Source organism: Ammospiza caudacuta, chromosome 6 (genome assembly GCF_027887145.1).
Source record: "Ammospiza caudacuta isolate bAmmCau1 chromosome 6, bAmmCau1.pri, whole genome shotgun sequence".
Classification (NCBI taxonomy): Eukaryota; Metazoa; Chordata; class Aves; order Passeriformes; family Passerellidae; genus Ammospiza; species Ammospiza caudacuta.
The window spans coordinates 30661995-30679421 of NC_080598.1; the positions used below are offsets into that span (position 1 = coordinate 30661995).

At 39.5% G+C, this 17427-nt stretch overlaps 1 protein-coding gene across 2 annotated transcripts in view; it reads right to left on the reverse strand.

The window, feature by feature from the left end:
- The window catches only part of RBM25 (RNA binding motif protein 25), a 33309-nt gene extending 18091 nt beyond the window's left edge, over positions 1-15218 (reverse strand). The window contains exons 1-6 of one of the 2 annotated variants that reach the window (XM_058806807.1): positions 15112-15218; positions 8424-8544; positions 4690-4739; positions 3095-3265; positions 2741-2798; positions 1417-1577 (exon numbers count right to left, since the gene is read on the reverse strand). In XM_058806807.1, coding sequence (XP_058662790.1) covers positions 1417-1577; positions 2741-2798; positions 3095-3265; positions 4690-4739; positions 8424-8529 — 546 coding nt within the window. In that variant the 5' untranslated portion in view covers positions 8530-8544; positions 15112-15218. The remainder of the gene's footprint in view (positions 1-1416; positions 1578-2740; positions 2799-3094; positions 3266-4689; positions 4740-8423; positions 8545-15111) is intronic. The other variant, XM_058806809.1, reaches the window with a different exon arrangement.
- Between the last annotated feature and the right edge of the window lie 2209 nt (positions 15219-17427).

Sequence of the window (17427 nt, forward strand, 5' to 3'; positions counted from 1 at the left end):
CAGTTTGATCACAATGCACTTCATCAATACTCCTCAGCAATTCACAGCCTTTCTTAGCACCACCACAAAAAGGAGCAAAAGACCAGCCAAATCCAATAAGACCCAACAAAAACCATGGAGTTAATCTCATTCTACCATACATTTCTCCTATGGTTGCCTTCACCAAAGTCACAAACAGTACCTGCTGCTGTATTACCATCAATCCCCCCAGACTGACTGTAACTTGCAGAAAACAAAATTCTGGAGAGATGTACAAGAACTCCAGAAATACTTTAAAGCTTGTTTGCAACACCAGCTGTGAAACACAGTATCACAGGTGATGCCAACATGAAACAAGGAAGTAAGAATGAAAAGGCAGTCCGATCAAGCCCTTACCTAGGCTAAGAGCTCATACAGTACTCCATTCAAACCTCACAAAGTTAGCACTCTGCTTTCCTAAGCCACTGGATTTCATCCCAAACACACGGCGTCCAGTCAAAAATATGTCAAGAACTGCAAGTCATCATTATGCCTCTACTTCTGGTTAGGTAAAATGAAATAAAAGTATCTGTGTTTCCACTATAATCTACATGTATTTAAGAAAAATTCCAAACTGAAATTTTAAAAATTTTCTTGCTACAGCATGATTAGAATTTTTAGTTTTCTAAACTAGAGCCTCTTCTCACTTTGATCTTACTGAAAAAAACTGGTTTTAAGTGGTATCTTAAAGCACATAAAAAACCTTTAGGAGTTAGAGACAAAGCCCAACTTGATTTGGGTTGAAATACAGCAAGTTTCTTTCAGCAAAGAAACAGACACCATTAACTTCAATGCAAGCTTGTCAATTAAGGTATCTTTGCATCTCAATAAGAATTCAACATAGCAAATATCAGCAATTATTCCAGAGCAGATCCTTAGCTTCAGAAAGGGATAGTACAAAAGCAATTTTCCCCTCTACTAAATGTCTGAAAGCAGCCCACTGCCTGATATCTGTCTCTTCTAGTGAAGGATCTACTTCTTTCCTTTTCAGTACTTGTTCCGAAAGATCATCAATTCCCCTCAGACAGCAAATTTACAGATTGATGGAGTAACTTCTTCTAGGGTTTCAGCACTTTCAAGAGTTTCTAAACAAAAATGAGGCAACGGAATCAAAACATACAGCAAATATTACTGCACTTCATAATGAATTACAGAAGTTATTCTAGAAATGTAGTTGTAGCTTGCAGGTAAGCAAGCTTCAAACACTATGGAATTAAGAGCTGACATTTCTCTGCCTTTCAACATATCTTCACACTCACTAATGTGAATCTGGCAGAATCCTAAAATTAATAAAAGACACAGAAATATGTAGAAACTGAGACATGCTCACAATCTGATCTAGAAAGCAACGTTACACTGACATTCTACTAAAAGAATGCAAATCACACATATACATACCCCATTAGATGCCTTTTTCTTTGCTTTCCATTCATCTAGCTGAGCCTTTGTCTTTGCATCAACTTTGACCAGCAGCTTCTTCTCTCCAATCTGGAGGTCATGGAGTAGTCTCAGTGCTCGTAGGGTAGAATCTGGCTCTTTGTACTCACAAAATCCAAAGGCTGAAATGGATGATTGAAATGAGAAATAAACACATTAAAGCTCTTCAGGTAATTTACTTTGTTTAAAAATGTGTTTAAAATCAATAGACTTGGAACACAGGCACTTTTTTTAAAAAAGCCAGGAGTACACATCATAAAAACTCAATGTTCACCCACCGAACTCATCTTTGATATAATTATCAGTCCAATAAATAAGATGGAACCAGTACACACATTGCAGATGTCCCATGCCTGGAAACTTCCATGGTCAGGTCAGATGGGGCTCTGAGCAACCTGATCTAGTTGAAGATGTTCCTGCCCTTCAAAGGGGGTTGGACTAGATGAACTTTAAAAGGTCCCTTCCAACTCAAATGACTATGATTGTGTTTGTAAAGCTTTTGATATATCTGTCTTAACTAAGAAATGTAGTCTATATGATGACATCTCAGGTCGATTTGCAATTGTCTGATGACCAAGGGCATCAATCAACAGCTCGTTGTTAAACTAAAGGGAAGGGTTTCAATCTTTCAGACACTCAAACTAGGTTCTTCACAACAGTTACATAAAAGTGTTAAATGAGAAAAACATTTTTGACAGCAAAATAAAAAAAGTGTGAGAGATAAAAAAGCTGAAGAAACTGAACTACATCCTTAAAAAGAAAAAAAAAAAAACCAACATAAATCCAGCAAGATACAAAACCAGCAAAAAAATAGTAACCAAAATTGTTTCCTGCAGTCACTTTGGAAAGGTCACAAAAATTAAAACAGTTCAACTTGACAATAGGAAAGGTCAATTTTACATCAGAAAAACCTCCTTCATGGAGAAGAACAATACATATTATTGGAAGTGGCTTGTGAAAGTGTTAGAAAAGTATCTTTCTTTGGGGCTAAGTCCAAAGAGGCGAAGCTTTCTCAGGAATAGTCTATAAAATCATTCAGCTTCAGAAAAGAAAGGTAAGCAAACTAGGCTCCCAAGACATCTTTCAATTTAACCATTCTTAATTATATTATTTTATTCTCAATTCCAGAAAATACTAGTCCTTTACTAGAAAGCATTTCACAGCTATCATATTACAGCATCTTAAAATGTTAAATTATTAAGAACAGCAATGCATCACAATAGTAAAATGCTGCCAGTTAATAAAAAAAGTATATCTAGAGATTTTGAAAAACATGAACAGTTACCTTGAAGTTTTCCAGATGCTCCTTGCACTCTCTTCCAACTCAAAACCAAACCACATTTCTGCAATTAAGAGAAGTATCATTAATTATTATGTTGAAAGCATTACAAAAATGTGACCACATTTTGCAAAATATTATAAAATTAAAACAGGGTAAACTCTACTAAAAATAAAATACGTCTATATTCATAGACATCTATATTGTCAAAAAGCTGTACTCCCCATTATTGGATTTAGGCATAATGGGCTGCTATTCCAGTGAGTGGGAATAGCTCTACTTTAAGTTTCAATACAATACTTGTGGGTCCTTTATTCATCAGCCAGGGATGAAATGTAGCAAGCAGTCTGCTGTACTTACTGCTAGAAGCTGCCGTATGAGCATGTCTGAGGCCTTCTCTGAAATGTTGCCTACAAAAACAGTAGTAGTGGGACCGCAGTTTTCATCGTTTTCTTTGTTCTTCAAGCCGGGATGATCTTTTCTGACTCCCAAGTGTTTTCCAACCATAGACACTGTGGTAGGAACTAACACCTATAAAGAGCAAGAGAAATTGTAAAATAAAGCACTGGACTTTTTTTTTTTTAATTGGTAAGACATGAGACTTAGGGATCTGCACTTATTTCAAATTTGAATTTTCATACAAACCTCGGGCTTATGGAGTAAAACACCAATAAGCAGTTCAGGCTTTAATATTTCTACAACACAAAAAAGATGGCCATTTTCTGGCAAAGGAAAGTAACAAAAGATAATTGAACACAGCCACTGAAGGTCTCAAGGTGAGCATACAGTAACATCAGGTATTATTTCTCCTACAAATAAGTTTGCAACATTTGAGTCACTGGAAGTTGAATTACCTTACCTAATACTGTAAAAACCAAGGTGTGAATAGAAAAGTAACTCTGACTCAAAGGCTTCAATGGACACATGACACATGATCTTAAAGCTTCCACACAGTGAATAAACACTACTGCTTTATTTAATAAACACACAACACAAAGTCTCTTTGGGTTAAGGAGCAAACATCCATAAGTTAACTGTACAAAGACAGGCAGGACCATCTGCTCCATTTTGCTACACTTCCTTCACCTAAGAGTTAACAATTCTTATGCATAGTCTCTCTTCTCAGAACACCCTTCTAGAAGTGTCACTTACTAAAAGTTATTCTAATCACAAAACTGAAAAATAAATTTGTTTCAGTATCTCTGTCTTAAACACACTGGTTACCATGAACATACCCTCCAGTAGGAGATAATACAAGCTATCCAAAAATTCTGTATTTTGGGGAGATTTCACTCCTGCAAAATCACACAAATGGTAACTCACATTGAAGTCGAGAAGTAATGTTTATATTTTAAAGCGCACTTTTTTCCACCCAAAAATCATAAACCTCCCTTCCAACTTAAAATTTGTAAGATAGACAAAGAAACCTTTCATTTGCTTTTTCACAGATGGATATTACATGCAACTATTCCTTTTCCTGCAACATGGAGACAGCAACCTTATCTGTAAGCTTGTCAAATCACATCTTTTTGGACAACCTAGCAGTGCTGTGCGATGGCCTCACAACCCTGGATGAGGTAATGCCTTCAGGGTACTGTGTCAGGGCTACAAACTCCAGAGTAAGAGACCTGGAACCTCCCTGATCTAACTGTACTGCACAGGAAGAGCACACATGATCCAAAGACAAAGCCTCTCACTGTATTTGAGAGAAGTGTGTCTTCTTGCAAGAACAATAACTGCTTCACCTCTGCAGCTGGTGTCTCCAGACATTACTTCAAACTTTGTCTAGGTGAGAAATTACCGTAACATTTGCATTATAGCTGCATTTAAAATTAAGCATCTTCTTTCATAATACAATTCTGACAGAATAGAGCAAAACAAAAACACTGGTGACATATACTAAGTTTTATTCTCAATTTTATTTGGCTATCCTACATCCCTACTGTAATACTTACAGTTGGAGCAGGAGCCATGATGCCCATTGGTACAGGAATCATAGGGGTCCCTGAGAAAGACAATACATTAATATTAGTCTGCCCTGTTGAGAACTGATGAATACAAATAGAATCACTGCAGACATGATTTTCAAACTAGACAGCAATTTTAGTCAACTAAGAATTTCACAGTACTGATTACCAGTAATTCCTCAAGCATTCCAAGGAAGCATATAAAACCTATCATAGGCATCCTGGTCACTTTCTGGTATTACCATTTCAACTCTGTCATACACAAATCTATTTTCAGAGCATAATCAAGCCACAGTATTGTTCTAGAAGACAGTGGGGTGATTAATGAGGCAGGGAATTCCTGAGAGCAAAGGCAGCTGATGCCCTACAGATGATCTCGTTCCCAGCTTACACAGTTCCCACAAGTGCAATGGTTTTTGCACATGGCTATAGGGATGAGGTCCTGTAGAGAACGGCACCAGGCTTCATGCCACTATTTATGGAATAGCTTAATAAAGGCAGCATAAAAAAATCTCTATTGAGAAGCTGCTGAATACTTCACTTGGCAGTCTCCAATACCTAATTTAGAAAACCACAGAATTTTAATAATGTTCATTAATTGATATTAAACAGTATTTTAAATTAATATTTAATGAGATGAAACCCATTTTACACTATCAAATTCACTAGCAGCTTTAAGCACTTTCATGAGCCAATATCTGATCATAAGAAAGGCTCTTTACATGCCAGCTGCTAGAGGTTAAATATATTAAATGAATGGATTTCATCAAAACTACTTGTTGATCAGCAGACACATTGAGACTTGAGAACAGTGAGGTCAATCTCATGTTCTTCACAGGAATCCTATATCTCCTTTTTTTTTCCATTCTACAGACTTCCATTGTTTTTTCCCTCTCAATCCTTCCCTTACTGTTGTATTCAAAAAATTCAGAAATTTGTATTCAGAAATTTGTTGTATTCAAAAAATTCTAAACAAATTTCTGCAACCTACTGCCCCTGGATTTGCTCCCCCTTTCTCTAGTGTTTAGTCTTGAAATACTTCTCCTCAGACATCCTTTCCAGTTTTTTCCTCATCCACTCTGGTTTTGCTTTATTTATGTTTTTATTTTCTCCAGCTCTCAATTCTCTTCCTCAGTCCCTTCATATTAAGGTCGTACTACCTCTTCTTCCTCCAAATCATTTAGACAATCAAAACTGTTTTGCTCTCCCATGTTCTCTGTTTTAATACACCACAGCATCTGACAGGCTGTAGCAACGACTCACAAGCAAGACTGGTCGTGCAGCTCTATAATTAATATAATTATCACAATGGCTTTTAAAGTTACAGCTCAGCAAACACATTTGTGTTATCACTGATAATTCTATGAAACTATCTGCCCAATGTTTAGCAGAAGCCACAAAAATCCACTGAAATATTGGGCATGTCAGGAAATATAATGACCATAAAGGCATCATTTAGCTGCTACACAAAAGCTTGATGCACCTACAGTTTTGACTAAGGCCTACAGACCTGGTCTCTGCAACCCAAGGCTGCCCAGCCTCACAGAACAGCACCTACATGACTTCATTGGTGAAGCAGCTGCTTCATTAAGAAAGGCTGCACACTCTGAGACTCTTCAAGTGTGGAGGTTTGCAAGGCATGGAACGTGGCTGAGGTGAACAGAACCACTAAACTCAACCCGCCCGACTCCCACATCAGAACTGGGGCAGGAGGGAGACACTGAGTAGGGAACAAATTTAAAAACAAACTTAAGAGAGCAGCACTTTTCACAGCAGTTAATAAACTTTTCAAATTTGTTTTAAGAGGTGACAGAGATGAACAGAGTAAAAAAATTCCAAAATGTTCACAAATGACAGGTCCAGAAGAAGACAAAGAACAACCAGAAAATCATACTCTACTACCCAACGCTACCGGTGCATGAAGCACAGACTCAGAAAGCAGACAGGCATACATGCCCACCCTAAATGCTGCCTTCTAGTCCCACTGCCCACACACTGCATCAGCCTATATGGACTGCAGGTCTCACCTACTACAGCATTTCTGGCATGCAAAATTGGGTTTTTTACACCTTAGTGGTATCCAGTAATCTTCAGAGATTTATCAGAATCACCTCCTTATCAGATCTTCCACACTAATATTGGGAAATGCTAGAACTTCCTGTTTTTAGCAACTGTATTTTTAAGCAAAACAAACCACCTTTCTGATCTTCATTATTATGCAAGCAAACTACTCCAGCTGAAACTCTTCAAAAAATTACAGGCTGAGGTAACTAAGACATTAATTTTTCACCAAACAGCTAGCTAAAGATAATATTGTAAGTCACTAAAATTGTGATCTTACATATGGACTAAATTCAGAGCAGATTTCATAAAATCTGTGGCATTTTCAGCTCTACTGATGTTCTTATACTAAGAAGTGAGATCCACATCCTCTACAAGTCAAAATATGTTGTCTGCACAGGCAAGCAAATCATGTTTCTCTTATGCAGACAAAAGCTTTATTCTCACCTAATACCAGTCTTCTCCACTCTACATACTATTCAGATTCCTAATATGAGACTAATATAAACTCAGATTCCTAAAATGAGACTATTTAAACTCAACAAGAGAACAAAATTATCTTTGTCACACATTCTAAGAAGTAAAATGTTCATAGCCAAAAATTAGACATTTAAAAATATATTTCAGAAAGATTTTTTTAAAGTATCTGGTGTTTTATACACTAGTATATGCAAATTGGAGCTAGAAAAAATAAGAGGTATTATTTTAAAATTCAACCCGAAATTTTTGATGGCAGGATGCTACCTAAGCAAGAGCTCTTCCTTTATCAGAAAATAGGGTAACATCTCACAGTTCTCAAGAAAAATGTTTAGAAAAATTAATGCAAGTAAAATTAGCCTAATAAATGATGTGCAGAATTTTTTTTGTAGTTCACCCATCTGTTTTTTGAATGTCTCTATTGTCTATAAAACACTCCTGTACAACACAGTTTAAGACAATATAGACAACACAGGAGTTATTTTCTGCAGTTCTTGTGATGAATTCTGAAGAGGTAATTCTCTGATGTCTTCCCCTCTCCCACCTCAAGTCATCATTACGTATACTCACAATGTACAGAAAGAAAGCTGTTCCAGACCAACAAGATAAAATCTCAACTCAAAAAGCAGAGGCTGATCTTAGAGATGAACAAAGAAAAAAGGCAGGAATAATTTTGGGAAGATCAGAAGAAATTATAAAGCTAACTGTAAATTTGCAAGATGTTTAAAGGAAAGAATACAAGAAGCAAAATAAAAGAAAGTGGGACATTAAAATAGAGAAAAACAACTCAAAAAAGTTGAGTTGAAAGTTACTCCTCTATGTTCACATCACACATACTCAGCATACCCAAGAGTTTCCAAAGGCTATTACAATGGATTACTGTCAAAACACTGGCTTCGAAACACCTAATATAAACAGAAATCACCACTCAGCTTCAGTCTTGAATACAGGCTCAAGAAAAGTCCAGTATTTCATTTCTGCTTAAATGTAAACAGTTCTTGGTAGACCAAAAAGAGCTTGCTCACATGACATTCTCTGTGGGAAAACTAGAACCTCAACTGCAATGTACACAAATCTGAGTTACCAAGATATATTATTTACAAAAGTTCCTGGCTTTTAAAGGAATTCAGAATAACAGAAAGAAATTAAATTCTACAATACTTCCATATATTAATATAACTTACCAGGAGGTACAGGTGGAGGAAAACCAGGAAACTGTGGAGGTGGGATCCCAGGGGGAAGCGTTGGGATTCCCATGGGAGGGCGATTCAAATGAGGTGGAAAAGACATTCTTGCAGTCACAATCTGAAAAAAACAGAGAAGGAAACTTATAGTCAGTTCCTAAACGTGAATTACAAAAGCAGTGAAGTGGTAAATGTCTGTAATTATTTAAAATTTTTATATGGACATTCAGCTACAAACTAGAACTTATTTTTTCAACTTTTTTTCCCTCCCAGCTATTCATTATGTTAGATGGAGTAGAAGTCTTCTCTCTCAATTAAAAACAGCACTTTTAAGGAAGTGTTTCAGATTAACTGAAAAACAAAGCTATATCTGACTCCTCATACCAATAAGAGCATTTAACAGTTTGTACAGTTTCTTTAAAATAAAGCTATCTTTGCAGTATTAGAAAGCAAAACTGATCTTGTAACACATTTTCAATAAAGCAAGTAGTTCTGTTGTACAAGAAATGATAACACACAACTGTAGAACAAGACACCAGAAAGAAGTGGGACATTTGCAATGCTCAGCACCAATGGGAGTTGTATTTAAGATGACATTGGGGAGATTCTCAAATCCCAGCAAAGAGAGAGTTAAAAGCTTGAAAGAGGGTTCTGTGATCTATTTTTAACTCAACCCAGTCCACAAATCTCCTAGAGCACAACTTGGACATTAGCCCATGAGCTGAGGGTCAACATGCTCCCACAGAGAGTAAAGATCATTTCAAACATCCTTTTCTATTCAGATTATCATTTTACATGCATATTACTGACCCTGAAACAGAGACCAACCAGTCATAAAACACTCAAGATCACCCTTAATACAACTAAGGCATGCATTCTTGCTTCCAGTACAGTTTCGGTAACCTTACACAGTCAAGTCTTCATGGAAGGCTGGCCCTCAGGTCTAAAAAACCAAAACTGGTCACAATATTACTGCTGAGCATATACCTACATTCACAGTGCAGTGAGGAAGCACTGGAGAAGTTCACACACAGTGGATCATGTGGATATGAATCATGAAGACACAGTATCACAAGCGACAAGAACCCAGTAAGCTGCCGGCAGAAACGCTTCCGTTTCTCATTGGGCTCTACAGACTGCCTTACAACCCACAGTGACAGATCTGCACTGCAACTGCTTTCCAAACAGTCAACCATGAGCCAAAACTGAAGCACGGCTGTCTGCAGAAACAGAGTTATGGTAAGCAAAATCCTGATGCATGCAACAGAACTGTAGATTGTAACATGCTTTCTTCAAGCCAGGAACACAATGGCACTGAACATTTTTTTGTTCTTTGCTGGAAACAGATGTACCTTCCAGACTTGCTCAAGAGCAAAGCCATTAGTATTAAATACTAGAAGTAAAAGACAGTATCAGTACTCTACCATAATAGCAGGTACATCTGGAAGATGTAAAAAATTTTAATAACATAACCATATAGAAAAACTTTATTCCCTCAGATTCTGGAAACAACTACGAGAGATAAACATACAGACATAAACAGACATACAGAGATAAACAGATTGGAAAGGATGAAAGAGAAACCCAGATGTATTTCGTAATACCTTCTAACACCAGAATGTACTTATTCTGGTCTAAGAACATATATGTAACCCTATCACATAATTCATCCAAGGAAACATTTACAACTACCTAAATTACACAAGGTATGTGATGAGGGCATTCATTGACCCCTAAGGGCATTTATCAATATATCACCAAGCAAAACAATGAACACTCCTGTGACACAAGGTCTAAGATGGCAGAAGAAATAAGAGAGAAAATGTAAAATTTTTTAAACAATTCAATAAAGCTTTTATGAAATCTAATAAAGATAAAACCTCCCTTCCCTTTTAGAATCCATATGCCTAAGAACACATTTCCTTTCTGCAATTCCTGAATTTTTAAAACTGTATAAGTAAAGAAAAGCAGCAAATAGGTATACCATATTATTTTTTAAAAAGTTGCTTATTGTCTCCTCAGATTACATGAACATCAGCTGACATTCATCTAGAATCTGGAATTTGTATGGTATGGAAGGGAACAGAACTCCCTTACCTGCCTTGGTATTACTAGAAACTTTCACACGCACAAAAAAATAACCAATAGAAAACCCACAAAATTAAGATCTTTAAGGCTCCCAATTCTTACCTACATTTCAAGCTGATAAACAACTGGATGAAATTCAAAGCTATTTTGGGGCAGATGGTAGAAACAATAAGCTACTGGGTCTGAAATTATTCTAAACAGGCTACAACAGAGTGGCACCATCGGAGGTCCACACAATGTTAATGTGTGATCTGTAAAACATGTAAGAATAACTGGGGAAGTAATTTTCCAGGCTGCCTGTAGGTGCAACCCCTTCTCTCGCTCTGATAAGCACTTTATCTGAGCCATCACTTTGGAGATGCCAACAAAAAAAGCCTGGGGACTAAGAAGTGCATCAGTTCTTTGAATTAAAAGATGCTGAAACATACCATAGCCAGTGGATGTTAAATATGCACAGAGAAGGAACTGTTTGGTTGGGGTTTTTTTATAATTTAAATTAAAACCCCAAAGATTTAGCAGTCAACTAAGTTACTGCTGCTGCATAAAAGGAGAAAGGCAATAAGACACGAACAAACTTAGTCTTTCAATCTTTTTGGGCAGATGATGTGGAACACATTGTTACACACAGGGCTTCAAAAGTCCATTTCAAAGCATTCCCTTCTTTCTCTCCCCACCCCCCATAGCTGTACAATTATTTTCACAGCAGCTAGAAAGCTGTTTTCTTACTGACTTAATTCTTATATGGACCAATCCTAGCAACTCTGCTGCCTGTGGCATTTAAGATCAAAACTAGAATTAAGGAAAGCCTGGGTCTCCTTCTCACTACTCTGTGTCACTGCTAATGTGAAAGCAGCAGAGAGAACAGTTGAATTCTGGTTCCATTATGAAAGCTGTGAGGACCGAGACACCAGCAGTGAAACTGCTCACTGGAGAAGTGAGAGATCTGGACGAGGGAGGAAGATGCATCCAAGATATCACAATCAAAGGAACTGCACAACACACCCTAAGCAACTACAAATTTCTAAGCATGTACAAATCAAAGGTTAGGTATGAAAATTTAGGAGATGCTAAGCTGGATCTATGTAGAATACACTTGCACACATCTCAGGGACAGCATCTTGAACTTCTCTGCAGACTGTTCCCCTACCCTGCCAGTACAGTTCAGCGATCACTTTCTGATACATTTACTGTGATCTCAGGAATGTACATGGTGATCTTCCAACTTCCCCGATTTATTCAAATGTCTAAGTAAGAAACTAAACAGTCCTGACATATTTTTAAAATCTCAGCTGACTTAAGGAAGTATTGCCTCTAGTGAAACTGCACGTAAGCAGCATACTTGACAGCTGCAGTTTAACTAGCAGCTCTCTAAGCAAGAGTTTAACTTGCATGAATGTTACAGTGGTCACAAAAATACAGGAGAAAGAAAAGAAGTGATCAACTGGCCAATTGGTCAATACCACTCAAAATACTGAAACAACATCTTTACCTCCCAAAATGATGGATTTATGTCAGGTCTCAGACTCAAAGTGCAGTCAGTTTAGGCTGTATGCACCAGCAAGCAATACAACAGGAACAAGTCTGTTAAACAAAACTAATGGAAGTTTAGACCCTCATGTCTACACTACATGTTTTGGGGAGGCCCACCTCACTAAAACAAATGCCAGTTTGTAGGTACAAGTGCATTTTTGACTATATTTTCATCCAAAAGGAATCCAGCTTATGCACTGGAATAGCACAAACCAGTATGAAATGAACTTCCTAAGTGATGATGACTGTGAGACTTCCTTCAAGAGCACACCCTTGATCCAAGTGAACACAGTAACATAGGTGAACACTTTATTAGCCTTGGGCCATTTCTCTAAGCTGCAGAATAATTATAAAATGGATGGCAAAACACCTAAGCTTACTTTAGGCAGACCCAGCTCAAAAACAGCCTGAGCTACTAAGGCAAGTGCTACATAAACATAGCTATAATATTCCAGGTTCAACTTTGGCCCAGAAGGAATTCAGCTGCTTTCTGCACTGCACTTCTGACTTAAGTCCTGGTAGAACCAAGCAACACGCACAGCAATCTGCATCAATTTCCTGAAACTTGAAGAGAGTACAGGGATATATCCATAGGTTCTAAGGTCTGGTAAAATCCATTGAGACTGGTTAATCCTGTCATGGTGAGATCCCTGCTGGGATGGAGCTCTGTCCACTAGGGACATGCTGGCTCTGATTTACAACTGAGCAAATGCAGACAGCTCACCTTAGGGCCGGAATCAAGTGTCTGAGTGCACACAGAACTCAAAACTACAATGAAACAAGGGTCACCACCACCCAGACACTGCTGCCCTGCTCTTCCTTATCATCTCTGACTCCTAGAAGTCCCAGTAAGAGGGGACTGAGATTACACTGGTCTGGCTGCACTGTTAGCACAGTAATTTCTTTTTAATCATAGTATTCTTTTAACCTTCTGTATTACTGACCCTATTTTTTTAAAAGCGAGGTGAAGAGATATGCCACAAGCAGAACATAAACTCAATAAAAATTTCTGGTAATGAACATATTTAAAATTAACAATTCCATCATCTAGTCAGGGCAGTGTCGTAATTTTAAGAGTGTTACAGGATTTATATTACTATCTCTGTTTTCACATCAGAAACTTTATGTGTAAAAGTTTTATTTATTTAAAAACTTGCAAAAACATCTTAACCAATTTCAAAGCACTGAAGTTCCCCGTGAACCAACCAGTTGCACTACTTACTACTGCTACACCAAACAAAGTTAAAACTGACTGCAAAACCCCTCAAGTCTTAATACAAAAAAAAACTTCACGTGTCTTAGGAATACATACATGAGGTGTAATAGCAACAGTGACAGTATGACTGATATAGTCTGATTTAATTTTATCTGATTTTAACTTTCTTTCAATATTTTCCCAAAACACTTCTTCTGCACCACAAAGTCTGTACCCTTAGTCTAGAATAAGTGGCACAGCTGTGCAGGCTGAAGAAAACATACACAGCAAACCCGTGTGTTAAAGTCTGTTCCATCACACAGGTTTGTGTGTTGCTCTCCACACAATGGGTGGATATTTAAGCCATTCCATTATAAAAACAATCTCGTAGTCTGTCACCCAACAAAGGTGCTGTTTACATTATCACAAAAAAATCTCCCTAAAAGAAAAATCTTCTATTCCAAGCCAACTGGTTTCCTCAGTGAAAACGACCACTTTCTCAGACCCCAACAGTATTCTCCAAAATGGTTGGCAAGTGAAGCAAGATTTAAATGTTAAACACAACAGACACGGCGAGAGATAAAATACATTATAGATTTCCTAAGCTAAGAACAAAAATACTAGTATTTGCTCTAACTTTTTTTTCAGAGGTGATCTAGAAAGAGTTTAGTAATTGCTTTGTAATAGCTGCATCCCACACTGTTATTATGAAGCAGCACAAAAAGCAACGTGCTTACCCCAACCAAAGCCTCAGTCCAAAAGCCCTTTAAGTAGGGATCTATTCAGTATGTAATCAGAACTTTAAGATACTTGATTTAATTCCAAATTCTGTGCCTCTGCACCCATATAAAGCCCTGGTTAGTGAAGTAAGTGACTTTCCATTCTAACTTGGCTATTGACTCTTCCCAAAACAGAAACATGGCTGTGGCATTACAACACTTACATGAATGAGCACTCAGAGGCAGAGAAACAAGCAAACACAAAGCACTATGATCAGTGCCACTCCTTCACAGGGAAAGTAAGAAACTCTACTATTCTTCCTTTTAATTCGCTCTGAACTCACTCCATAACTGCTGATGCAATACCTGAAGTAATGCTTTCCCACCACACACAAAAAGGGACTAAAATTCAGTGTGCGTGCAAAGAAATATAAAACTTTTGAGAGCTAACTTTCTCTAAGGCCGTTAACGACCTAAAAAAAGAAACAACAAAGCCATCAGCTGTGTTCAGGATATTCCCTGTGTTGAAACAAAAAACTCTCCTTCAAGCAGACAAAGGTTCTTCTTCTTCAACGGAAAAAGACATCATGAGTAAAACACGCCGTGTGCCCATCACAACGGCTCCTGACACGGACGAATCACTCCTGATTATTTTACCTAGACCTGGTAACACGTGTTTTAAGATGACCACGCCAATGCACACTAAGGACAATAACTTCCTTGCCGCAATATACCGCGTTTCCTAGGGTGATCGGTTTCCCCGACATGCAAAAGTAAAAATCCCACCCACAGTCCAAGGCGGCCGGGCCCGGGGAGCAGCGTCGGGCGCCAGCGAAGCTCCGCGCAGGTCTCGGTGCCGGCCGTGCGACGGGCTCCCCTCGCCTCCCGCGGCGCCGCTCCAGAACCTCGGCCGGGGCCGGCGGAATGGAGACCCACGCGTCCCAGCGGAAGAAGCGAACGGGCCTCGCGAGCACCGCCCCGAGGCCGCTCGCCCGTTCCACGCCCCGTCCAGGCCCGAGCCGCCTCCCCAGCGAGCGCCCGCCGCGGCCCAGCGGCCTCGGCCCGGTCCCGGCCGCGCCTCCGCCCAGCGGGCGGCCGAGGCGCCACTGCCGCACCTCCTCCCTCCCTGTTTCCCCCGCAGTCCCTCGGTTCTCACCCTCGGCTGCGGAGCGGGGCGGGGATGGCGCGGGGAAGGCGCTGGGCCGGCTGAGGCCCCGCTAGGCCGCGAACACACCTCGCCGAGCCGCTGCCGCCGCGCCGCGCGGGGTCATGTGACCCGCCTCTTCCGCCAGCGGCCCGGCGTGCACCGCGCCGTGCCGGCACAGAGGCGGCTGTGCCAGAGCGCCCCCCCCCCGCGCCCAGGCAGTACCGCGGCCCACCATAGAGCGGCGGCGGCGGCCGACGGGCCGGGGCGGCCAAGGGGCATGCGCGCTGCCGCCATCTTTGGTGCGGGGGCGGCGCGGGGCCGTGACCCGGCTCGGAGTTCCGCCGTGTCGAGGTCAAGTGTCGTCGGTCGGGGCTAGGGCGGGCTGGAGGCCCTGGAAAGCCCCGGGCAAGTGTCCGGCTGTGGGTGGCACGGAGCCTTGCCCGTGTGTCAGCCTTCATGGCCCCCTCAGCCAGGCACTCTGGCCAGGCTGAGCTGCGACCCGCCCGTGACGGTGGTCGGGACGGGCTGTACCGCAGGCAGAGAATCCCCTCCCGCATTGTTTGGGATGCAGCCCAGGATACAACTGACTTTCATGGAAGGTTCCGTGTTCTGTAAAATACCTAAGGATTTACACAGCGAATAGAGCGTGTGTTAGGCAGCTGTGTGCTCATCAGAAAGATATCACTGTGCTCTTGGGCCTAGCCATGGTCTACAACTGATAGTTTCTCTGACCTACTTTCAGCATTTAAACTACAGTTTCTCTGACCTACTTTCAGCATTTAAACTACATTAAGAGACAATTTTCAACATGACATGCAAGACAGTAATTGCTGTAGTTACGCCACTGGTGGCAAGGAGTTGCAAATGGAAAGAGGAAGTGACTAGGAATGAGAGGAACGTGATCTTACAGATTATTACGAGGTAGACCGCAAAATGGACACGTGCATAAATCTGTTTAAAAAATGTTGGATTAGCTAAGGAAAAAAATGTGTTGTATTTTCCGTTATTTAAAGAAAAGTGTTCAAAAGACAAGAGTCCAATGACAAAATCTCCACCTGTAGAATGACTTCTTCAGTACAAAGCAGATTAAAACTATCTGGCTGATGTCATACAGGCTACTGAACAGCCAACAACTGCATTGGAACTAAGATCCTGTTCATCACCTTGCTTTACCTGATGTGTAAGGTAAATATTTTAGCAATAAGAGATTTAAGAAATATTTCAAGTTTGAATGTAATTTTTTTCTCCCACCAGAAACAGCATTTTTACTTTCTGTTAATTACAGCTTATTCTAAAGAGGTGGCGTATCTCCCTCAAACTAACAGATATTTAGTAACTACATTACTGACCACTGTTAATATTTAAAATAATTTATTAGCATACCTAAGAAAACCAAGGAAAAGAGAAAGGGCATAACAAAAATTTTCAGAATCTTCTCTGTGTTGTTTTCTCAGACAACAACACCTCAGCTTAAAAAAGAAATGTGAATCTAAAACTGATTTGTACTGCTGTAATAACTTTTTATTTACAGGAAACATTGCAAAGGCTTTGCTTATGTAGAGGTTCATCTTTTTTTTAGCCAAAGAAATAGGCTATTTTGCATTTATTCTTCTTGCACAAATCAACTGTAGCCTTCTGTATCTTTCTTAATCAAGGAAGAACAGCAGCAGAAGCATCCAGTAAATGTAGCTACTTTCCTGTCCTTACTCTTTCTGCTATGGGATTTTAGAATTACCCACCCCTAGTGCCTGTATTATCTTCCTGCCTTTCAGTTATGCAATTGAGATCCCTTTTCCAGATACTGATCACAGTTCACATTCTTCAGGTCTCACTGCAAACTCCAGGATTTTGTGCTTAAGCCAGTCAGGAAGATTGCAGTACATGGCTTTTAATATTAAGGTTAAAATTAAGAGGTGCTCTTTTTTTTGTGCTAATTATCTTGTATTTCAAGCATGAGAAATCATTCAAAAAATGTTAGGCAGCACCTTAGGGTACAGGGGTCACGTTGTTTCTAGACTATGCATTCTAAACATTTTATATGCATTTTTTCTTCCCTTCCTCATGTCCTTTAATTGCTCCCTCTGTCACATTACCAGTCTAAATAGAGGCACTTAGAGGAAAATCCTTAGATGCCAGCCTCATTGATCTCATTCCTTGGCTCCTCTGAATAGCATTGTGAGATTTAAAAGTTTCTACCTCATATGTATTAGTTATATTCATTATTCAGGATTTTTTCAGTCTGAAGACATTTGGTTCACCAAAGCTTTATTCTTACCTAGATGTCAGTCTATTTTGTTAATCTCTTAAATTATCTTTTATGCAAAA